Source organism: Pectinophora gossypiella, chromosome 7 (assembly GCF_024362695.1).
Source record: "Pectinophora gossypiella chromosome 7, ilPecGoss1.1, whole genome shotgun sequence".
In the NCBI taxonomy this organism is placed as follows: domain Eukaryota; kingdom Metazoa; phylum Arthropoda; class Insecta; order Lepidoptera; family Gelechiidae; genus Pectinophora; species Pectinophora gossypiella.
Window position 1 is genome coordinate 6222246 of NC_065410.1, and position 25751 is coordinate 6247996.

The window sequence follows — 25751 nt, forward strand, 5'->3', positions numbered from 1 at the left end:
TTGATTGAGAGGAGGCCTGAGCCCAGCAGTAGGACGTATATTATATACCTAGTTAAACTTGTAACCGACTCAAAACTATAATGGACTCCATAATTGCGCGGCGACTTGAGGCGTCTCAATCTTCTTCTATCGCGTGGGTTGTGAGGATGATTACCAACCCCATCAAACCTGATGTCAGGGTTAGTATTGAACCGCCAACGGTCCCTGACATGGCTCATGTAACGATCACTCACTTACATCAGTAAATAGTAACCGGAACTAACGGATTAACGCGCCTTCCGAAGCACGGATCATCTTACTTTTGGACAATCTGGTAATCAGCCTGTAATGTCCTAACCAAAATAGGGATCACAAAGTGATTTTTCCCACCGGGATTTGAACCCGGGGCCTCCGGATCGTGAGCCGAACGCTCAAACCACTGGACCACCGAGGCCGTTCTCAGTGATGGGGGTCAAATATAACAAACTCATTTGAATATATTATTCATACTGTAGTATGCACTGACATCTTATAAACAAATACACTCCAAATACATTCGCTAAGGAGTTTTTCTAAAAAAAGCGCCTTTCTGTGTTGTAAATAGTTACACATCAAATTATGTTTCCTAAAATTAAGATGTTATGGCTGTTCATATAAAGTGTAATATCAGTTGTATAGTGTCGTTATACGCTATTGGTGACAAGATGCACCGCGGACACTATTTGTTTCAGATATAGGTTGTCTATTTGTTACACGAGGTCTATGATAGCGTGTGCCAATCTACGGCCCAGTAATTTTCATTAAGTTGCCTCTGTACGGCATCTGTCTGTCAAATTGAACGCTTGTTTGGCTACACTCAATTACTTTCGTTAGTGGGTGCTCCAGTTTTTATCGTATATGATTATAAATATAGAGCCCTACAGGTCGGGTTACGAGTACCTGGCTGAAGGTTGCGATGATTGCGAGTGTGGAGTATCACCACAAACTATGGCTCACCTTTTGTGCTGTCCTAAGTGCCCTAACACCTGCACTATTAAAGATCTTTACGAAGCCACTGACAATGCCGTAAGCGTGGCCAATTATTGGTCAGCAAAAAATTAGTATCGATCGTCATCGACTCGCAAAGAAGAAAAAGAATATAGAGAACTTTGATAATATTCGATGTGTTATAATATCACCTCTGCTGATTACTACGAAAGGTTTATAACTTTTTTGACAACCCGTTTTTTACGACCAATAACATGTAAGCAAAGGTGAATCATACACATGACTTTTTATCAAGGTAGATATAGATCAATGCCCTTATTCGCGGTTACTTATCAATTAATAGTGATGGGTACTTGTAAAACGGTCTAATTTTGCTAAAAGCTCTTTCCGATGTGGCAACACCCCGTAGTTAGCATCCCAAGGTTCCATGAAATATTTCCATCGGTCAGTTTCATCCACACACAGCGCGGAACAGAGCGTGGCTGTCTCGCGGCCTTCCGTCGCTGATACAACTTTTACATACATTTTCATAAATTCATAATGGGCCTCATGAATAGGAGTGATTTAGAAAACGACACCTACACTTTCTTCGGCCCAATTGACATAGCTATATACGGTGATGAAAACAATTACGACGAATCATTTACTTTTAAAATAACAGTGAGTGTTGTACTTTGTATTTTCATGGTGTTAAGTATCATCGGAAACGTGTGTACATTAGCGGTAATTGCGCGAGATAAATCCATGAGGACGCCTACAAATTGCTACCTGTGTAATCTTGCCATAACGGACCTTATGATGGCGTTTTATGTGCCTACGGAAGTATACTTTTTTTGGGTACCAGACTTTTATCCTTTTGGTGAAGTGGGTTGTAGGATACACTTCATACTTTGGGATTGTGTAAGCAACTGCAGTGTACTTACAATTGTTGCGTTTACAGTGGAACGTTACCTAGTGGTTTCCAGACCGTTTCTTAGGCAAAGACTCACAATAAAGTCGCGGGTGTATAAAATAATCGCAGTTATATGGATTGTCTGTTGTGTTTTGTGTATCCCAGATATATTCTACATTGATTTGTTGGAGAGGAAGAAATATGTGTATTGTTACTACACAGTGTCGGATTTGATGAGAATTTTCATTGTTGTGGACATATTTGTGTTTTTTGTGGTGCCTATGTCGATTATTTTAGTTTTGTACGTGTTAATAGCACTGAAGTTGAAAGCGACGCAACGCAAGTTACGATGTAGTCCTGTTTATGGGAAACAAGAAAGAGATAAAGCTGTTAAAATGCTCGGTAAGTAACGGAGTACGAAAAATGTTTGGGGTAGTATTAGTTGCAATAACAACATTTTTGTTCCTGACGGCGCTATGCAATTGGTGCGATATCGAAACAACTAACAATTTGAGTACCCTTTTTGATTTATTATTATTAAGGCCTAAAAATAATATTGTTATAAATGCAATATCCTGCAAAATTGCATCAGCAATTTGACTGCAGGATCAAAGTCTCACTAAGACATGGTTAAATTACAAAAAAAAAACATCTATAGGATAGACCGTAACCTAAAAACTTGTATAGTTTTTAAAAATTGACAAAATGTGGCTTTGAATACGAAAAAGTGTCACACGTCGAACATTTTGTTACTTGTGGCAAATACTGGACCTTAAAATCGCACAGCCATAAAATATTCATTTGTGTCGTGAGAAAGGTCCTTCTGTACAAATACTACTATTACCTAATCATCTCTCTAGCATTATCGCATTTTTCACAGGGTCAGGGTTTATTACAGAAGCGAATGCCTGTCTGACCTTCCAACCCGCGAAGGGAAAACCAGCCCAATACAGATTATGCCACATACCTCCGAAAATACATTTCTCGGGAATGTGGGTTTCATCACAGTGTTTTCCTTTACCGCTGAACACGTGATAATCATTTACAAATACTACTACAAGAGTCATAAATTGAACCAACATAAATGGCGGCAAAAACCTAATACGCACAATACACATTTTCCCAAGCCGCTTTTAATCCACGCTGATAATGATAGTGTGATAGTGATAATTTCATTCTTATCGTATTTAATATCCTTTATCGCACATTTAACGATAATAAGAAGAGCAAGTGTAAAACAAAAAAGCTATAGATAGGTAGTGTAAGTATAGGCGCAAGTATCCTTTCCAAAATTAAAAACAAAACTAAACTACAGTGAAAATCAGACGTCTATTTTGACATTTTCTTTACCTTCTGTTTGCTATAAGTCTGACAGCTGTCAAAATTGATTCTTCTAATGAGCCATTAATCATATTGAATTGAATACTTGACTGTTTTAGTCCCATGTAAATGGGGTGCGAGTTTATTGCCATTTACCGGGCACAATCTGGAAAAAAAATAAGAATGATTTAAAATAAAACATGGAATTAAGCCTGTATTCCCGAAGAACTAGGTCTCTACTTATATCTTCGGGGGTATACACCCACTCTTAGGGGGCAAAAAACTTCTCTTTTTAAAAGAGCCGGGGTGTTTGGGGGGTTTGGGTGGGGATATTTTTCCTGTTAATTTTATCGTTTAATTACAGCAGCGGTGGCGGGACTGTTCTTCGTAGGCTGGGCGCCCTACTGCGGGTACAGAATCATGGTCATCACTCCCAAATACAAGTACGACGACTATTACAATGTGAGTATGGTAGGTATACAATAAAAATAAATATACGTAACTCTTTTGAAAAATCACAATTTCTGATGTGACTTTCTTCAATAGAACCTCGATTTATTATACTAGAACCTCATTCCAAGTAAAAATTCAGACCACGGTTTTTTACCTGGATAGAAACTACCTTGCAGGACGGAAGTAATCGGGTCATCGGGATTGTATTATTATATCCGAAGGACGTAATATACGATCTCGAAGACCCAATTACTCTAGCCATAGAGGCGACCAATCAGCTCGCGACACCAAACACTTCAGAACCCCGATACCGACCCCGCACGCGTGGTCGACGATTTCCCTCATTCAGCGCTTATCGCTATCGACCCACTAAGGTCGATTAATTCTTTCTCTCAAACGACGCCTTGAGCCGAGGTTCGCGCCCAACTCCCCATTTTTTCCGGCCAAGTAGTTAATGTCATCTGCGGCAAATCTACAATAAGTCACGTATAAAAAAACAGGACGGAAGAGGGACTGTAACCTGGAAACTGACAGAGGACAGCAGTAACTGTCAGTACTATTCAGAGGCGGAAGACAGGAGTCCCAGTACGGCTTTGAAATAGACTATACAATGTATAGTATACATTGTTTTAAGTTTACGCGGTTATTATCATAATTAAAGCACATAATAACGGGTTCTTAGCGCGTTTAAATGGGGTTATAAGACTCCCGATATTTCGACACTGTTGCAAGTGCCATGATTGTGCGGGAGTCTCATATCCCCATTTAAACGCGGTAAGAACCCGTTATTCCCTAAAAAGTAGCATGGAGGAAGCTACTCCGTTAAGAGCGAGGCTCTTAAATTAGTGATGATGAGAAACTAGCTTATGTATTGCATGGTTTTGTTAACAAAAATCAGAAGTTTTTACAAATAGGCGCTTTGTGGTGTACACTATATGGCAACGTTATGTCAAGGTAACAGCCATCATTTGATGGACTAACTAAGTACCCGCGTCTACCGAGATTCATAACATCAAGTGAACTTTTGACTCTACCCACTCCAAATTCAATTTACAAAAAAGGTACATGGCAAATGGTGGCGTTATCGCTTAAAGTAATTTATTCCGGCATCCAAAAAGGATTTCGAGCGTGACGAATATTGAGGGGGATGTTTCAAACCATTCTGAGTTAATATTAAGGTCAATTTCTTGTCGGAAAATTCATGAAAATTTTATGGCTTTTTAAATTACTTCCAATTCAAAATTAATATCAACACTCAGAATTATGGTCTAAATCATACCTCAAAGTTTGCGTTACGTTATCACTAACACCATGTATGCGTGTATTTGTTCCCTCCAATACAACATACAGGGTGTTAGTGACATCGTAACGAATACTCAGAGGGATGATTCAGACCATGATTCTGAGTTATATCAAGTGGAATTTTCCGTCGCAAAATTCATGTTATTTTTTAGTTCTTTTTTAATTATTTTCAATTCTATAGTTTTGCGAGGGAAAATTCCACTTGATATTAACTCAGAATAATCAGCTGAATCATCCCTCTCAGTATTCGTTACGATGTCACTTACACCCCATACAAGTACATACAGTAGCCATACAAGTAGGTATGGGTGTTAGTGACACTGTAACGAATACTGAAGGGGATGATTCAGACCATGATTCTGAGTCGATATCAAGTGGAATTTCCTGTCGGAGAAGTCATGAAAATTTTAGAGCTTATTTAAATTATTTTCCGTTCCATACTTTTGCGACGGAAAATTCCACTTGATATCAACTCAGAATTATGGCCTGAATCATTCCTCAAAGGTTTCGTTACGATGTCACTAACAGCCTGTATAAAAATACGCATTTAGTATTTCAATAAACAATTCAACCAACCCGCACTGGATCAGTACGACGGAGTATGCTCCATACGCTCCATAACTTCACAATACGATCTAAGTAAAAACGTTAATTAAATGTTCTAAGTATATTAATGTCTTCTTAAAGACACAATGAAGTATTGTTGTGAAATAAGAACTACGTTGAGTTTCTCTGAACTGAAATAGAGAGTTTTTATTAAACACTTGTTTTATAAGTATTACATTATTTCTATACTTATAATAACTAAATCTCACCTAAAATAGAGAAACAACAATCAAAGCAAATAATTTGACATACTTACATAAGATCGATTTGTACAATAATTTTATGACGCGATATTGAGCTTTTGGTGTGCTAATTTTATCCTATAATCAAATGCATGAACAATTGCGCTTTTAACGGCTCGTTGAAATGTTAATGTGCGTTGATCGACGGCCAAAGAGAAATCGACCTTCCCGAGCGGTTAAAAAGGCCACATCGAAGCAATTCATCTTAAAAAACAATGTTGAATATTGACATTTGTTTACATTGCGCACTTACTTTTATATGCGCAAATGTCAAATTGCAATATTGCTTCTTTAGATGAAGTGCTTCGATGTAGCATTTTTAATCCCCCTGTTCTGTGACATATTTATAAACTCTTTATTGTGAATGTCCTGGCCAGATCGTAAAATTGATCATTTCATGATGTGGTCGACCATTTCATGAAATGGCCAACTTAAGTTGACCAAATCGTTGAAACGTCAACGTTTAATGATAAGTATATCAATCAACGTTTGGTCATATTGTTAATGTAGGCGGTGTTCATGCTATGTGGTGTAATAAAAATGCGAAGAGTCGATTAATTTCTTAGGTTCAAAATTATGTACCTATTCGATATGGAAAATTGAACAATAACATTGATTCATCGATTATAATATCAATCAAGTTTTAAATATAATCGACACCAGCGCCACTATCGGTGGATAATGTTACTAATTTTACGATATGATTGCCAACCTTTGGCCATAAATCATGAAGTAATCATGCATTTAGTTGCTCCTATCGTTAAACGTTTTGTGTTCATTGATCTGGCCAAACTACATCATGATGTGACAAACGAATGATATTGTATTTTAATGAAATGTGACCATTTCATGAAATGACCGAGCATGAAATGATCAATTTTATGATCTGGCCACGACATACACATTAGTTTAATTAACAATGACAAAAAACATAAAGTAGGTAGGATTTCGACTATAAACGCAGCGCATGCTATCTACGCAGATAGACGTTGAACGGGTGTTGGTCGAAGCCCTAGTTTCCAACTAGACAAATCAGATACTTTTTACTAAACGTCAAAACACGAAATTACTATGGAATTTGTATGAAAATGCAACCTGTGACGTCATAGAAAGACGTGATAGAATGTCGCACTTATTATTTCATTTTTCTGTATTAAAATTTATAAATAACTTAAAAAAAACTTTTTTGTCACCTCATACGTCTTTATTTAGTAATCATAATATAATAATATCATAATTTATCTTTGACCTAGGATTAGATACCCACTTCAAAAACGCGCGCGGCATGGTCGCAGTGCCGCGTAAACTGGAATTCACACGTGAAAACTATATCGGCGAGAATACGAAGTTTTTGGTAGTTTAATGACCATCCTTGACCATTAATTGGCAACAACAAGACACAAGTAGTCAATTAACGAGAACAGAACAAAGAATGTTACTGTTTTAGACATTTACCAGAGACGTAAATTCGGTTTCAGTGGCTTCAATGAATCGGAAATACATAAAACGGAGATATAGCTCGTGCAACGGACGAATGACGTCAACGAAAGTAGGCAGATACAAAAAAAAAACATGACTCAAGCTCGTAATCCTTAATGGAATGGGCAGAGCCCTAAGTAAAAGGAAGTTGACTTGCGGTCACCTTTGATACATAAGCTGATAACGTACCTATATAACTTTATACCGGATATTTGGAAAAAGACAAAAATCATCTCCATTCTAGCATTATCCCGTTTTTCCCAGGGACAGCTTACCTAACTAAAAACTAAAATGTCCGGTTTTTTACAGAAACGGCTGCCTGCATGACTAATTACAAAATGAAATTAAATAAAAACAAAAATAAAAAATATATATAATTATTTAATTCAATTATTTTTGTCTGAAAAAGACAAAAATATTCTGGATTTTCATGGTATTACTAATATTGCCTAACAAGAGTTTTCGAAAGGAGATCATCGGCTCTCCATACTTTGGCCGGCCCAAATTCGAAAGTGCCGGCCAGAGAAAAAAAATGTGTCGAACCTTTCGAGTACATTGCTGTGAACATTTTTTACTATGACACCAAACGTGTATGACCATTAGTTTGGCTTTAATTGGATTTTAAAAATCTCGATTTTTCATACATTTTGTAAAAAAAAATATTATGTCCGTTGGGAATAAAAGGGATACAGGCGTATTACAAAGGAGCGTTAGAACATTTATTAGTACGGCGCCAAACTTCTATGACCATTATTTTGACGTTTATTGGACTTTCCGTTTTGGTTAATATGTTAAAATGCCGGCCATCGAATTAAATACGTCAAATCTGTCTAATAGTTGCTTCTCAATATTTTTTAATATGACACCAAATATCTATGACCATTATTTTGACTTTTATTGGAATTTACGTTCTAGTTCAAATGTGAAAAGTGCCGACCACCAAAAATACCATGTTGAGAGTATCGAGTAGATGCCTGTTAACATTTTTTTCTATGGCGCCAAACGTGTATGACCATTAGTTTGCCTTTTATTGTATTTTAAAAATCTTGATTTCTTTTTTGTTTTGTTTAAAAATAAAGTGCTTTAGGCAAAACTTGCGGTACGGCGGATTACAAAGGACCTTTAGAACATTTAATAATCTAGCGCAAAACATTTTTGACCATTATTTTGACTTTTATTCGTCTCTCTTTCCGTTTTGGTTCAAATGGGAAAATGTCAGCCAGCGAAACAAAATAAGTCAAATCTTTTGGTAAACGACTTGAAACGTATTTTTGTACTATATTACTAAATATCGACTTTGGCTTTTATTAGACTTTTTAAAAAAATCTTTTTTATATACCTTTTAACAATGACAATAAGCAGAGCTTTCCCTATGACTAGTTATTAGTCAGATAAATACTTTGTGTTTTTGTTTTGTTTGTTGTTAGGTGAACTTCTATATTAATACTATCTCATTTTAGATATGACGTTGGCTGTAGTTTTTGCATTCGACTCAAGGTTACGGCCTAAGTTTAGGTCGAATTATGGTATTGATTCATCTTGACCGTAGATGGTTACCACCCTCCAAAGATAAGCTTGCCATCTAGTGACGAAACTCGTATTTTGGCATGACGTCTGAAGTAGCTGTTAGGGAAGACAGGAGTCGGGCAGTTGTACTTTGCATGTATGCCGATCACAATGTCCTGGTGCTACTCGGCCGACATAGCACCGTACCTCACTTTTCTTTAAAAAAAATAAGCTTCTAAAGCGTGTATCACCATCAGGTGAGATAGTGGTCAAACGAAAACCTATTTTTGATTAATAAAAATGTGTCCAAAGACGACCACGATATTACGCCTTTACCTGCATTATCGCCAGATAACACTTTTTCTCCAAAGTGTAGGTATCTATGAAAACTCCAGATTTTTGAGAAATCTAATTGAGTTCAAAATAGTGGTCATAGACGTTTAATGTCATAGTAATAAACATTCTGACGATCCTTTAAATAACGCGCCTGTCATATTTTATTTTATAACAAAATAAATCAAGAATCGAGATTTTAAAAATCCAACAACAGCCAAACTAATAGTCATACACGTTTATTGTCATACTGAATAATGTTTACAGGTATCTTCTCGATAGTTTTGACATGTGTTTTTGCTGACCGGCACTTTTCACTTAGAAACTAAAACTTAAAGTCCAATAAAAGCCAAAATAATGGTCATAGACGTTGGTGCCATAATAATAAATGGTCAAAGGGATAAGTTTTAACGGGATATACCAATATTGTTTCTTGGCCGGCACTTCACATTTTCACCAAAATGTATGAAAAATACAAGTTTATTTTTTAATTCGAATAAAAACAGAAATATTGACGCTACGGCTTTGGTGCCATAGTAATAAATGCTCAGATGGATAAGTTCTAAGGATATATACCATTATTGTTACTTGGCCGGCACTTTACATTTTCACCAAAAATGTATGAAAAATACAGTTCTTTTAATTCGAATAAAACCGAAGATATTGACCCTACAGCTTTGGTGCCATAGTAATAAATACTCAGACAGATAAGGTCTAACGGAATATAGCAAAATTATTTTTTGGCCGGCACTTTGACTTCTGGGCCGAAATCCGATGATCTCCTTTACCCTTATAAGGCCAAGAACTAGGCACCAACTAGGCACATAGCAACAGCGCCATCTCTTTGTAATTTCCGGAACTACTACGGTATGTTTTCTTGAGTAACGCTGTCTAATTATGATAATAATATTAACTTAGAAAGAAGATAGATGGCAGCACTATGCCTACATGTAAATAAAAATATTTAAATCTACCCTTTACGTGCAAAAATATTCGAGTTATTTCAATAAGGAAAGTTTATATAAGGTGGAAGTGTTGGCAGCGAATGTTTATGAATGTAAATTGGCAATAAAGAGCGTTAAATTACCGTACATTTTGATCTCGCTTCCATGACTTGATCATACACACATAAAATAACTGAAACCCTTAACGGGGTAGGTAGAGCCAATGTTATAATATATTACACGCGTCAAGGTTTTAAGACAACCAGCAACTCGAGATGTTTATAGCGTACTAGCTTTTGCCCGCGACTTGTTATAAAAGAGAAATATTTGTGTGTGTGGGAGAAAGGTTAAGAAATGCTTAATTTAATTACAGCCAAAATTAAACTTTATATTTACTAAGGTATGCATGCATGCTAGATTGAAAACATCTATCTTACGCGGTTAAGATTTTTTCATACAAATGTTTTTTCCCGCTAACTCCCGTTTCCGTGGGAATTTTGTAATGTCCTGTTGCAACGAAATTTTAAGTTTACTAAGGTACCTGCATGCCAAATTTCAAGCGCCTAACTTAAGCGGTTTAGATTTTTCATACAAAAGGATTTTCCTACTAATTCTCGTTCCCGTGGGAATTTCGGGAACTCCTTTCTTAGCGCACCTCCACGGTACCTAAGCTACGTCCCTTCCAAATTTCAAGTGCTTACGTCTAGCCGTTTAGGCTGTGCGTTGATATGTCAGTCAGTCAGTTTCTCCTTTTATATATTATTTAGAAGATATCATCATGCATCACGCCTGAATCCCCGAAGAGGTAGGCACATGTATACACCTACTCCTCGCTAGCTATGTTTAAGTCATATGTAATAGGGGGCGGGGGGGGGGGGGGGGGGGGGGGGGTAATCAATAACCGGGCACATGTCTGGAAATCACTTTATCTATGATCCAAACATGAATAAAAACAAACTCATGAAGCGACAAGCGTCAAACTCTTTAAGTCGAATTCAGTGGTCGGGCTACAGCCCATCATGATCAATATAATGTACCCACTTTAGGACTCTGTCGCACAAATATATTTGACATTTAGTGAGACTTACTTACAGTTCAATTTGTCAAAAAAGTAAATGTGACATGGTACCAAAGTGTATACATATTAATGCTCGTGACCGTACTATGCCAGTCACCCGTTCTCCGAAAAGGGCTATCATGAATTTCTAACGGTGAAGTATGAATACTTAGTTCATCTTGTGATGGATGTACCTCTGACTACCCCAATTAGGATATAATCATGAGCTTGTTATGTATAGATATATTTAGAGAAAAAAGAATATTAGTTATTAGACAACTTATAATAACTTTGGAGATTTAACTTTCTGGATTATTACAGAGATGAGTTCACAATTTGTACCTAACAGTTTGGGCATCCTAGGCTTTCACTTTTGAACTTACAATTGTTAGTCTACAAAAATATTATTTTTTATTCATATTCACTTTTGTACTCAATAATATTAGTCCATAAAGAAATGAAATGTCTAAGATTATAAAACTTTACTAGGAGTACCTAGTTAAATAAAACATTATACTTAATTAAATAAGAAATAAAGTTAATTAAAATGTTTTACTTCACTTATCCGGCGTTGAGTAGGTCAAGATTAGGTCAAATTTCGGTTGATTAACGGCAGTAAATAGCAATTGGAAATGTCCTTAGAAAAGGTTTCATACAATCTACTTTGAACCGGCGTGCGTGTATGAAGCGATTCATAGAGTAGAGGAAGCAAGAGCAGTGTGCCAGGATCGAAGCAAATGGAATTCTATAGTTTCTGCTTACCCCGGTGAGAAATAGGCGTGGGTTTATGTATGTATGGATATGAATTTTATTTATTCTGTCTTTGTAATTAAGAACTGTTTGGGATGCACTGCAAATCATTATTAATGTTATTTGATTATGCTATTATGTAATGGACCTGAAACACTCAAGATTTATGATGCGGTGTAAGATCGAAAGAGGAAGGTCTAGGAGAACATAGCGCGAATCCAGGGTGCATTAACGTCAGGTTACGAGTGCTCTAAACCGGCGAGCAAGCATAAAGATTTTATAAGAGTGCAAGAAGCGAAAGTGGTGTGACATAATCCTAGTAAGTGGAATTCCGTGGTCCAAGCCCGCACCAATGGAAAATAGGCGCGACCTTATGTATGTATCTGGCTGAAATACAAACTTGACCTGTATTTCACAGGATCCGTCGGACAAAAGCTTTTGTTGTGTTTGAAGTCTTTATTTCCGTCTTGAAGAGACTTGTAAGTATTGAAAGTAGAGGGAGAAAAAGATGTAAAGAATGTAAGGAAAATGAATGGCGGAAATCCTTGTCATTATAAAGCTCAATGCATACAAGTGTATCGAGAGCGTTCCGCGGCAGGAACCGGGAGCTTAAGTAACCACACCTTGAGTTGATTTACATTAGGTTAATAAACGGGTGCTTCATCATCACCAGCCCATTAACGTCCCCACTGCTGGGGCACGGGCCGTCCCTATGGATGGATAGGGAGATCGGGCCTTAAACCATCACGCGGGCCCAGTGCGGATTGGTGGTTATTAACGACTGCTAATGCAGCGGCTTAACGTGCCTTCCGAAGCACGGAGGAGCTCGAGATGAAAACTTTTTTTTTTTTGTGGTCACCCATCCTATGACCGGCCACTGCGAAAGTTGCTTTACTTCAACAATCGCAGACCGAGCGCGTTTACCGCTGCGCCACCGAGCTCCTCAAACGGGTGCTTACAAATTCGATAAATATAAACAATAACAAAGCATCACGCCTATATCCCGGAAGGGGAAGGCAGAGGTGTATAAGTACACCCACTCTAGATGGGCTACTAGGGGGCGAGCTCAAGCGGCCGAAATCCTGAAAACCGCGTCATAATCAACCATTATTCTGAGTTGATATCAATGGAATTTTCCATCGCAAAAGTATAGAACTGAAAATAATCAAAAAAGAAAACACTAAAATATTGATGACTTTTCCGACAGGAAATCCCACTTGATATCAACTCAGAATCATAGTCTGGATCATCCCCTTCAGAATTTGTTACGATTTCACTAACACCTTGTATAAATGCCTCCTGTGTATGTTATTTTTCATCGCAAAAGTATAGAATTGAAAATAATTTAAAAAAAAGAGAAGTCATAAATTTTGCGATGGGAAATTCCACTTGATATTAACTCAGAATCATGGTATTTATCATCCCCTTCGGTATTCGTTACGATGTCACTAAAACCCTGAATAAATGCCTTCCGCAATGAAGCTTGTGTCCGTGGATTGTAGTGGTACAGTCATGAGCAATATAATGTACCCACTTTAGGACTCTGTCGCACTAACATATTTGACATTATTAGTGAGACTTACAGTTCAATTTGGCAAAAAAGTTCATGTGACATGGTACCAAAGTGTATATATATTAATGCTCGTGACCGTACGTGAATATCCTATCCGTGTGCCGTGCGATATACATAGTCGTGCGTAAATAAATAATTATTTATTTCTGTTTAGTACACGTTGCATAAAATCTAGTTGTCCCGAGCCGCATTGTAGACTAAGAAAGCCTGTGTCAGGAGGAAAGCAGCGTGGGTCTCTTGTGTACTCCAATGGAAACGACTCACGTTGTCAAACAAATTAATAAACCCAACTAAAATGCGCCGCGCGCCCGTGCACAGCACGCGCCGCGGTGGGCCTGCGCCTTTATCCAATTTCACAGTTTGTTAACCAGGTTAGTTTAACAATTTGACAAGGTCGGTTTTACAGAAACGACTTTTATTTAGGAACTAGGTATATTATTGTTTTTCGAAATTCAACTGTTATAGAAGTCTAAAAAACAAAACAATCACTTTATACGTTTGTAGATTTAGTATTAAGTTTTTATAACTTTAATAGGAATTACATTATTTACCAGTTTTATTATTTTTTCCAGGCGTGGCGAGTTCTGTACTACATGTGCGCAATCAACGTGTACCTGTCTACAGCTGGTAATCCCATCCTCTACAGCCTGATGTCGCGCAGATTCCGGACAGCTTTCAAGGTACTTATAGTAATATTAATGCACAATATGTGTAGGAACGCCAGAATACTATGGAAGGATAATGAATGGGAATTTAATTGTTTATGGTATGAAAGGAGGATGGTTAATGACGTAAGGCAATTTAAAAAGTAAGAAAGGCGAGTCTATGGTACGATGTCTGTCGGGTTAGAAGATTTTGTTTGTTAAAATATAAGGAGTAAACTCCTATATATATTTAAAATATCCCGTGTTATTTCTGTATCCCACATACATACATACATAAACTCACGCCTATTTCCCACCGGGGTAAGCAGAAACTATAGAATTCCATTAGCTTCGATCCTGACACACTTCTCTTGCTTCCTCCATATTCGTCAATCGCTTCATACACGCACGCCGGTTCAGAATACCTAGATCGCACATGTGGATCCCCAAAAAACATATATATATATATATAGCCAAAATTATAAATGACTTTATAAGCCCTTTGAGACGCATTGCTATAACGCTGCATGCAAATAAAATATTCTATTCTTGCAAAGTGGACGCTCTAGGTAATATTTTATCTATTACATTGTAATTAGGTACTTCATCCTTGCGTATAACAAACAAAAACTAAGAATAGTAACATTTTTTATCATGATGGATAATTATTACGGGTTATAGGTTGCCCACCACTGTATATCCCTTTATCATATCCACTATAGAACTTCGTATCATACATAATAACATAAACAGCCTATATACGTCCCACTGCTGGGCACAGACCTCCCCTCAATCAACCGGAGGGGGTATGGAGCATACTCTACCACGATGCTCCAATGCGGGTTGGTGGACGTGTTTTTACTGCTAATAGCCGGGACCAACGGCTAAACGTGCCCTCCGAAGCACGGAATCATCTTACTTTTTCGGACAATCAGGTGATTCAAGCCTGAAAAGTCCTTACCAAACAAAGAACAGTCTCACAAAGTGACAATGTCCCCATCGGGAATCGAACCCGGACCTCCAGATCGTGAGCCTAACGCTCTAACCACTATACCACGGAGGCTCTTTATTTATTTAATGGATCACTTACAGCTATGCACATTCTAACATTTACTTAAGACATAATTATACAAAATAAAACAGTACTAATGTGTAAGCCAAATTACAAGTGAACACAACATTCATCAATTTTCGGCGTGAGTTGAAAATCAGTGTTGCCCTCTGGGTAAATTTTCACTGAACCCTGGCCTTTTTTGGTGAACTGCGGCACCCATATACCTTTATGTTTTCCAACTAAATATTAATGTTATGTGTGTATATTTTAATGTTGTAAATGTATATGTGTGTCGTAGATTTTACCTAAATAAACTTTTTTATTATTATTATTATTTTCATCATAAAAAACAACATCTAGTAGCAGCTGCAAATTAATTTAAATTTTTACGCTGTAAATTGACCCATGTTCTTGTGTCAGGGGCTTGCATACAAACGAGGTGTCTACTAAATTCGGAAATGCAATTTACGTCACTGTGTGTTTCATGATCGTTCACAGAAGACAACAGCCTCTATTGATAAGCCTAAGACAGATAGCTTTGCATTTAGGATACTTACCTACTTTTATTATTTTTTATGATTTTGCTTTGTTTTTCTTTACTTATTTTATTAATTACTTTTGATCTTGGTTTTCTTTTTGTTTTGTTTATTTTTTCTCTTTTTTTTGTGTATTGATTTCCGAGTGGTTTCTATCTTGTGTCGAATGTAATGTACCTGTCTGTCTGTGTCTGTGGTATCCGGAAGTAATAAATGTTTATTTCTTTCTTTTTTTAGATAGAGCCATTAATAACAACTTCCTTGTTTTTTATGTGCAAGATAAACAATTTATTTTTTTGTTTACGTTTACAACAAACAACTGTTATTTTTTTGTCATTAAATATAGATAAATCACGATCAGTACAACATTTTATTCTGTTTTTGTTTACAAAACATAAAATTCAGTTGCCAAAATATTGGCTTTTAGTCAAGGTTTATGAGTTAGTAAAAGAATAGAATATATATATAAACTCGTGCTCACGACACCTAATTTTTGAATTTTAATTTCAATTTGATCCAGAGGAAAAAGTAGTAAGTTTAGTCTTAAGTAAGATCTCCTCTGAACCAGCAGCGTGCGTGTATGAAACGATTGATGAATTTGGAGGAAGCAAAAGGAGTGTGTCAGGATCGAAGCAAATGGAATTCCATAGTCTTTGCTTACCCCGGTGTGAAATAGGTGTGAGTTTATGTATGCGTAAGCAGAGAGGGTGAGTTAAGTCTATCTCGGCGTCCGATTCGAATTGATGCGAAGCGGAAAGCTACCGTTCTATACGTGGTATTACGTAAATATTCTTTTTTATTCTACGCAGTACACTTCTACGAATTACGATCAGCGGGAAATTTTCGCAACTGGGTGTCGGCAATCGGCAATAAATTGGTTTCACAAACCTGTAAGGTACCCTTGTTGTATTAAAAGGGTAGGTACTTTAAGAATTGAAACTAATTTGTTTCTGGCAACCAACACCCGATATTTTCCCGCTGGTGGCGTAAACAAATGATAAATAGCGGATTTTTATATTTGTTTCAGGACTTCCTCAAGGGGCGTAATTCATCGCTACACAGAGGCCAAACACAGACATCTCTTCATTCCACAATGAATAGCACTTATTACAATAGAACAAACACGACAGTAGGAAATAAAAACTAGAGTTAGATTATTATGTAAGAAAATACTGAATTGGATGCAATCAAGCTAGTGAGCTGGGGGGTTAAAATGGCCACATCGAAGCAATTCATCTAAGAAAGCAATAAGTATAGCTATTTGACAGTTGTTTGTATGGCGCACTTACTTTTATAAGCGCAAATTTCTGATGATGAATTGCTTCGATGTGGCCATTTTAACCCCCTAATATACGTCACATGGGGTCTTAGTCAAGTTGCACACGATAACGAAAAACGATAATGCAAGCATATACAGGGTGCTAGTGACATCGTAACTAAAACTTTGAGGTGAGATTCAGACCATGATTCTGAGTTGATATCAAGTGGAATTTTCCGTTGCAAAAGTATGAAACTGAAAATAATAAAAAGGAGACTAGAATTTTCCGACAGGAAATTCCACTTGTTATCGACTCAGAATCATGGTCTGAATCATCCCCCTCAGTATTCGTTACGGTGTCACTAACACCCATTATGTACTTGTATGGCCACCTGTAAGTACTTTTATGGGATGTAAGTGACATCGTAACGAATACTGAGAGGGATGATTCGGCTCATTATTCTGAGTTAGTATCAAGTTAAATTATTTCCAATACTTTTGCGACGGAAAATTCCATTTGATATTAACTCAGAATCATGGTCTGAATCATCCCAATCAGTACTCGTTACGGTGTCACCAACACACTGTATTATTATTATTTCACATTAAGTAACTCCCATACATTTTATTAGATTTCACTGTCGTTATTGGTAATCGTTTGCAACTTTGCTAAAGCCCCCTAAGTCCAAATCCTAAAGTATGTATTTTGGGACACAACTCACCGAGATACCATGACCAACTTAATATTAATTATATTTGTTTTTATTTTTTCGTATTTATTTTATTATATTTAAATGTAGGTATGGTAGTCAAACACTTGGCGACAGTTTGGCAATGATGCCATTTCATAAAAATAAAATATTAATTTTCATTTTTATAAATTGTTTGGCGACGTTGCCGGCGACGCGGCCTTGGCGTCTCGGTAAATATAATTATAATAATATGGCTATTGTTCACACACATTTACAGGGAGAGAGTCATTTATTTATTTATTTATTTATGGATCACTTACAGCTATGCACATTATAACATTTAGTTAGGACACAATTAAACAAAGTAAAACAGTACTTATGTGTAAGCCAATTACAAATGAACACAACATCTATACTTATAATAAATCTGTAGAGAGGTCAATTCTGTACATTAAATATTTTTTCAAAATAACTATCAGGGGGTGATAAGTGGTCGATACTGATGCCAAAAATGCAATCAGTAAAATTTTTGTCTGTCTGTCTGTATGTTCCTTATAGAAACAAAAACTACTGGACGGATTTTAATGAAACTTGGTACAATTATTCTTCACACTCCTGGACAGGTTATAGTATACTTTTCATCACGCTACAATCAATAGGAGCAGAGTAGTGAAGGGAAATCCTTTTGTATGAAAAATCTAATCTAAACCACTCAAGTTAGACGTTTGAAATTTGGCATGCAGGTACCTTAGATACCGTAGAGGTGCACTAAGAAAGGAATTCCCGAAATTCTTACGGGAACGGGAATTAGCGGGAAAATCCTTTTGTATGAAAAATCTAAACCACTCAAATTAGACGTTTGAAATTTGGCATGCAGGTACCTAAGATACCGTAGAGGTACACTAAGAAAGGAATTCCCGAAATTCCCACGGGAACGGGAATTAGCGGGAAAATCCTTTTGTATGAAAAATCTAAACCACTCAAGTTAGACGTTTGAAATTTGGCATGCAGATACCTTAGGTACCGTAGAGGTGCACTAAGAAAGGAATTCCCGAAGTTTCCACGAGAACGGGAATTAGCGGGAAAATCCTTTTGTATGAAAAATCTAAACCACTCAAGTTAGACGTTTGAAATTTGGCATGCAGATACCTTAGGTACCGTAGAGGTGCACTAAAAAAGGAATTCCCGAAATTTCCACGAGAACGGGAATTAGCGGGAAAATCCTTTTGTATGAAAAATCTAAACCACTCAAGTTAGACGTTTGAAATTTGTCATGCAGGTACCTTAGGTACCGTAGAGGTGCATTAAGAAAGGAATTCCCGAAATTCCCACGAGAACGGGAATTAGCGGGAAAATCCTTTTGTATGAAAAATCTAAACCATTCAAGTTAGATGTTTGAAATTTGTCATGCAGATACCTTAGGTACCGTGGTGGTGCACTAAGAAAGGAATTCCCGAAATTCCCACGGGAACGGGAATTAGCGGGAAAATCCTTTTGTATGAAAAATCTAAACCACTCAAGTTAGACGTTTGAAATTTGTCATGCAGGTACCTTAGGTACCGTGGAGGTGCACTAAGAAAGAAATTCCCGAAATTCCCACGGAGACGGGAATTAACGGGAAAATCCTTTTGTATGAAAAATCTAAACCATTCAAGTTAGATATTTGAAATTTGTCATGCAGATACCATAGGTACCGTAGAGGTGCACTAAGAAAGGAATTTCCAAAATTCTCACGGGAACGGGAATTAGCGGGAAAATCCTTTTGTATGAAAAATCTAAACCATTCAAGTTAGATATTTGAAATTTGTCATGCAGGTACCTTAGATACTGTAGAGGTGTACTAAGAAAGGAATTCCCGAAATTCCCACGGGAACGGGAATTAGCGGGAAAATCCTTTTGTATGAAAAATCTAAACCACTCAAGTTAGACGTTTGAAATTTGGCATGCAGATACCTAAAGTACCGTAGAGGTGCACTAAGAAAGGAATTCCCGAAATTCCCACGAGAACGGGAATTAGCGGGAAAATCCTTTTGTATGAAAAATCTAAACCACTTAAGTTAGACGTTTGAAATTTGTCATGCAGGTACCTTAGGTACCGTGGTGGTGCACTAAGAAAGGAATTCCCGAAATTCCCACGGGAACGGGAATTAACGGGAAAATCCTTTTGTATGAAAAATCTAAGCTCTTCAAGTTAGATGTTTGAAATTTGGCTCGCAGGTACTTTAGATACCGTAGAGGTGCATTAAGAAAGGAATTCTCGAAATTCCCATTGGAACGGGAATTAGCGGGAAAATCCTTTTGTATGAAAAATCTAAACCACTTAAGTTAGACGTTTGAAATTTGTCATGCAGGTACCTTATGTACCGTGGAGGTGCACTAAGAAAGGAATTCCCGAAATTCCCACGGGAACGGGAATTAACGGGAAAATCCTTTTGTATGAAAAATCTAAGCTCTTCAAGTTAGATGTTTGAAATTTGGCTCGCAGGTACTTTAGATACCGTAGAGGTGCATTAAGAAAGGAATTCCCGAAATTCCCATTGGAACGGGAATTAGCGGGAAAATCCTTTTGTATGAAAAATTTAAACCACTCAAGTTAGACGTTTGAAATTTGGCAAGCAGGTACTTTAGTAAACTTAAAGCTTAGTTGCAACAGGATATTACAAAATTCCCACGGGAACGGTAGTAAGCGGGAAAAAACAGTTGTATGAAAAAATCAAATCTAAATAAAAGGAGAAACTGACTGACTGAGTGACTGACATATCAACGCATAGCCTGAACGGCTAAACGTAGGCATTTGAAATTTGGAAGGGACATAGCTTAGGTACCGTAGAGGTGCACTAAGAAAGGAATTTCCGGAATTCCCACGGGAACGGAAATTAGCGGGAAAATCCTTTTGTGTGAAAAATCTAAACCGCTTAAGTTAGACGCTTGAAATTTGGCATGCAGGTACCTTAGTTAACTTAAAGCTTAGTTGCAACAGGATATTGCAAAATTCCCACGGAAACGGGAGTTAGCGGGAAAAAAACATTTGTATGAAAAAATAGAAACCGCGTAAGATAGATGTTTTCAATTCAATTCAATAAATTATTTATTGCATTCCATGTAGTACAATGGGGTGTTACATAGGCATAGGAACTAAAACATGGACCCTGTAGGGCACAGCAACGTTGAAGGGAAGAGAGGAAGTGTGTATTAAAATTAAAACTCAATGAACAATCAATTAAAAAAAAAAATTCAATCAATTGATTCAATCTAGCATGCATGCATACCTTAGTAATTATAAAGTTAATTTTTGGCTGTATTTTGAAAAATGGGAGTTATTGGGAAAAAAATTGTATGAAAAAATCTAAACTGCATAAGTATGCACTCCCACACACGCAAAGATCTCTCTCTTATATAAGACGCCACGCGGACGAAGTCGCGGGCAAAAGCTAGTTCATTATAAAAAGAAAACAGCATCTAGTCTGTTGAGGCTAACTTCTCAGCAGCTAAAATCTCACTATTAATAACATCAATTATATCATATTTTTGCCCTAGTTGGTACAAAAAACACATAACCTATACTAATTTTACTAATTTTTAATGGAGATAGTATCTTGTCAGTTTGCTCTTCAGAGCTCGCTGTGAATCGGAAAATACATATATCTAGATGAAGAGATTTCGCCTTCAAATCGTTATATGTAGGATGCACAAGCTCTGGATAAGGGTTGATGTAATCCTAAGTTGGTTCTATGTCGTGGTAATGTGAACGTTTTTGTAAGGGAATGTCGGGGATATCTATAGGGGACAGTTATATTGATAGCGTTAAGAAGCTCAGTACATTTTAATTTATTATTTAAAATTTTGTGTAAAAAAGTCATTAAGGCACTTTATTATTACATAGTATATGTGATTATATGTATATTTATGTAAATATACATATTTCATAATATTTAACTATCGTAATATTTATTACCTTATTATTATTTTTGAATAACTATTAAGTAAGTGAAATGTTAAATACTTACCCTATACGATGTCGATACAGGGCGGCGACAGTGATGACAGTGACAGTGATCAATAATAGCCTGCTCTCTCCTCAAAAGTTGAAAATAACACGTACTTAAATAAACAGTTACTAAGGCAAACTAGTCAACATTTTTTTGGGATGTTTTCGCATAGGTATGTTGTCATGGGAACGACATTTGGCCCCGATTCCTGCAAACACCGCCTAATTTTATTTTAAGTAATATCCGTCATTTTCATATCCGTCGAAAAGGAAAGGGACGGATGATTCACAGCTCTTAATTTTAGGAAGAATGAGTAAATGAATTTGTCGGGTTATTGACTGATGTAAAATTTTTAGACGGTTGGTTTAGATTTGTGCTTAAAATTGACGTGTGTTCCATAAATTTTATGCTTGTCAATTACCCGTCCCTTTCCTTTTCGGCGGATAAGAAAATGACAGATATAACTTAAAATAAAATTAGATGGTATTTACAGGAATTAGCACCATTGAATGTACAAAGAAAGAGGGCTTTAATGTGTGCTTTGAGTATTGTTGATAAATGTCGAAATAAATTACAAATGGAATGAATAGATTTGAGTTCTTTCATTTATTCAATTGAGTTCAGTTGAGTTGATATGACTAGGATGAATGAAAATGGCGTAACCCTATACCCTATTCAAGAACTGACAAGTTCATGATCGATACACTAGACCTTGCCACGCCCCCTTCTCTTAAGGTTTACTCGGAAGAAAAGAGTGATTGTGATGTATTGATTCCTCCCGTATTCTTACTTCGGACACAATGTCTTCCTAACTTATTCCAAAACGTATCACGAGCTGTACAAACACATTTCCTATTGCAATAGGGCTTTTGACATACGGGCGAGGTTCAATATATCTCTTCGTCCATGACTGTGGCATAGAAAAATACTCTCTAAACTTTTTGCGTTTAAAAAGTTATTGACAATAGGCTCGTCCCCTATTAAATGGGACTTAAACATAGCTGGCGAGGAGTTGGTGTATATACTATACAGGATGTTAGTGACATTGTAAAGAAAACCTTGAGGGATGACCACTCACCACCAGGACTCATGACCAGGGATGGTCACTTCGAGACACTGATTCTGAGTTAATATCAAGTGGAATTTTCCGTCGGAAAAGTATGGAACTGAAATTGATTAATAAAAACACAAAAATTTTCATTAATATATGGATACAGTCCGAATTAAATAATTTGAATTTGAATTTGAATTAATTTTCCGACTGAAAATTCCACTTGATATCAACTCAGAATTATGGTCTGAACCATCCCCCTCAGTATACCTCTGCTACCTGATGGTATGTTATGTCAAAAGATATTGGAAATATGTTTCAATACAAAGGGGAGTCACAATACAAAGGAAAAGAGAATGTAGGTATCGTAGAACTGAGCTAAAATAAAAATGTCAAGCAAGTCAAAGGAAGCTAAAATTCTTTCGCATCGTACGCGCTAACGGGATTTCAGTTTTACATGGATTTGTAATCACTATCACAGAACAGAGAAGGTCGAGTTTTCTTTTGTTAATTGAAAAATTCGGATGGCATCTTGTTAGATATAGGGAGACGAGTGAAGCGACTGCTAGTTAGTAACACACTGGTTAATTATAACAAGGTGTGTGCGTGGCTAGGCGTGTTTTGCGTGCGCGTACGTACAATGTACATACTCAACACATCCAATGAAATTACGCTCCGAATTCTTACCGTGAAGACTACAAACAATGTATTTTAGCAAACTATTATATTAGACATCATACACTACTGCACACACCCTCATGCCAGCGTTGCTGAGGTTTTTCATTTACCTCACAACTCACACGAAGGAAGAGACGACAATACTCCTTATTATCATCCTCCAAGCATTATCCCGTTTTTCACAGGGTCCGCGTACCGCTACCCGAATCTAACCTAACCTAACCTGAAGATTTGACAGGTCCGCTTTTTTACAGAAGCGACTGCCTGTCACATACCTTCGAAATGCATATTTCGGGAATGTGGGACTATAATAATATAAATAATAATAATAATCATCATCATCATCTCGTCCAAACCGTATTCGCCGATGGGAACTCTTAAGTACCGGGTTCGTTGTTGTTGTGGGCTCTGATGTGGCTGGCGAAACCGAACTTGGACTTGAAGATCCGATCACACGGCACAGAATAAAGCTGGCCTGACGAATTGAGTGTGTAGTTATAGGAGGGTTTCGGTCGAGTCTTCCGTATTTGGTGCTTTGCGTCGAGATCTTGTAAACGCTTCTCTTCAAATCATAATAATAACAGAGTAATAGTAATAATTCACTGGTAACATGTGAAGTAATACCTGAATGCCTATCGCATCATAACATCAAATCCGTCTCGTAAACCGTTCGCAGTTTATGCTCGAGCACAGGTGCGATTTACATCTCCAACGTACAGATAATACAGACATTATACGTATCATTATATACATAATACCCGAACACCGTGTCTGTTCTTTAATGAAATTATTAAACATGTGACGTAATGGAATTACGTGATTCTCTCAAAGCAACTTTGTCGAAACTTTTGACATTTCGCTTCTTCTCGCAATTTATTTGCACTGATATCCCCCGTGCTGATCGGATCGCGATATGGATCAGTCTCAAGTAGACATTTTTATCCTTTGTTTTAGGGAATTTTACACAGTGCGCCATCGCACCATAGCTGTGTTTAACACTCAACCCGTCTTTTCTAAAGTAGGCTCACTTTCGCTTCGTACTCGATAAAATGTACTCGATATAAGTGACGACGAGAATAGAATTGAAGATGGTGGTTATTACGCGTTTTATATCCGTGTTTCAGAAGTCAAGAGCTTTTCTTCGTTTGGATCTTAACTGCGCATCGCCTAAACAGGCGTGGATTGTAAAACCACAATCCGACAATCCGAGTTGTTTTAAGAAACTCTAGGCAAGCGAGCTTCCCTAATTTTTCACAGAGTCCGCTTACCTAACCTGAAGTTTTAATAGATCCAGTTTTTTTTACAGAAGCGGCTGCTTGTCTGACCTTCCAACCTACGAAAGGAATAACCCAATACAGGTAAGGTTAGATACCTCCGAAACGCATTTCTCGGGAAAGTGGGTTTCCAATATTGCAACGTCATTTATTCGCCGATTGAAAAAATCTATCTCCGTATATCTGCCGATTATCGCTTTCTATCAAGCGAAGTTGAGTGGAAGTGGTAACAAAAACACACATTATAAGCAATTTATTTACACACATTATATTTTAAGTAGTTTGTGTACTTACCTAAAACTGTCCTAATTTTATACCAGCATTGCACTTTTAAAATTTATAGCTATAACCTTAATAAAAGAGAAGTCAGAAATATCTGAGCATCAAGCATGCTCGTGTGCCTTTGATTGTGAATATTCATATTCTAATGGGATATTTACATTCAAATAACACCTCGGAAGCTGTGAATAGTATGTTCCTAAGCGGAGAATACTTTGCGGGATCGACTTACCGCGATACCGGTATTTTTATTCAAAGCCCGGGTAATACGAGTATTTTGAAAATGGAAGATCAACACTGCCTTGCGTTCCTACAATATTTTTATGCGGTTTATTATAATTATTATATTACAGCCTCCGTGGTCTAGTGGTTAGAGCGTTAAGCTCACGATCTGGAAGTCCGGGTTCGATTCCCGACGGGGACATTGTCGAAATCACTTTGTGAGACTGTCCTTTGTTTGGTAAGGACTTTTCAAGCTTGAATCACCTGATTGTCCGAAATAATAAGATGATTCCGTGCTTCGGAGGGCACGTTAAGCCGTTGGTCCCGGCTGTTAGCCGTAAAAACACCTCCACCAACCCGCAGTGGAGCAGCGTGGTGGAGTATGCTCCATACCCCCTCCGGTTGATTGAGGGGAGGCCTGTGTCCAGCAGTGGGACTTATATAGGCTGTTTATGTTATGTTTATGTATTATATTAGGGTATTTGACTGGGTCAACGATAAATTATAAAAAGCTTATCTAAAAATGAAGGCCAATGTAATATTATGACCAAAAATAAATCTTATTTATCTTTTTGATAAATTTTCTAACGTCACGCCAGTATTTTGTACAAACTAAATACACTGACTGAAATCCTATAAACAAATAGACTC

General features: G+C 37.1%; 1 protein-coding gene across 5 annotated transcripts; it reads left to right on the forward strand.

The window, feature by feature from the left end:
* Positions 1 to 1438: 1438 nt before the first annotated feature.
* On the forward strand, positions 1439 to 22187 carry LOC126368577 (pyrokinin-1 receptor-like). 5 transcript variants are annotated; one of them, XM_050012629.1, is made up of 5 exons: positions 1439 to 2260; positions 3543 to 3649; positions 13996 to 14103; positions 16685 to 18761; positions 19298 to 22187. In XM_050012629.1, the coding sequence occupies exons 1-4, from the start codon at positions 1507 to 1509 to the stop codon at positions 16802 to 16804; spliced, it is 1089 nt and encodes a 362-aa protein (XP_049868586.1). In that variant the 5' UTR covers positions 1439 to 1506; the 3' UTR covers positions 16805 to 18761; positions 19298 to 22187. The 5 variants fall into 5 exon arrangements, with proteins under 5 accessions (XP_049868586.1, XP_049868587.1, XP_049868591.1 ...); XM_050012630.1 differs by having other exon boundaries at positions 16685 to 18627; XM_050012634.1 differs by having other exon boundaries at positions 3543 to 3640.
* The last annotated feature ends 3564 nt before the right edge of the window (positions 22188 to 25751 follow it).

Coding starts and splice junctions, on each gene's coding strand:
- LOC126368577 (XM_050012629.1), top strand. CDS start 1,507: ATGGGCCTCATGAATAGGAGTGATTTAGAAAACGACACCTACACTTTC. Junction 2,261..3,542: donor TAAAGCTGTTAAAATGCTCG/GTAAGTAACGGA, acceptor GTTTAATTACAG/CAGCGGTGGCGGGACTGTTC. Junction 3,650..13,995: donor ACTATTACAATGTGAGTATG/GTAGGTATACAA, acceptor TATTTTTTCCAG/GCGTGGCGAGTTCTGTACTA.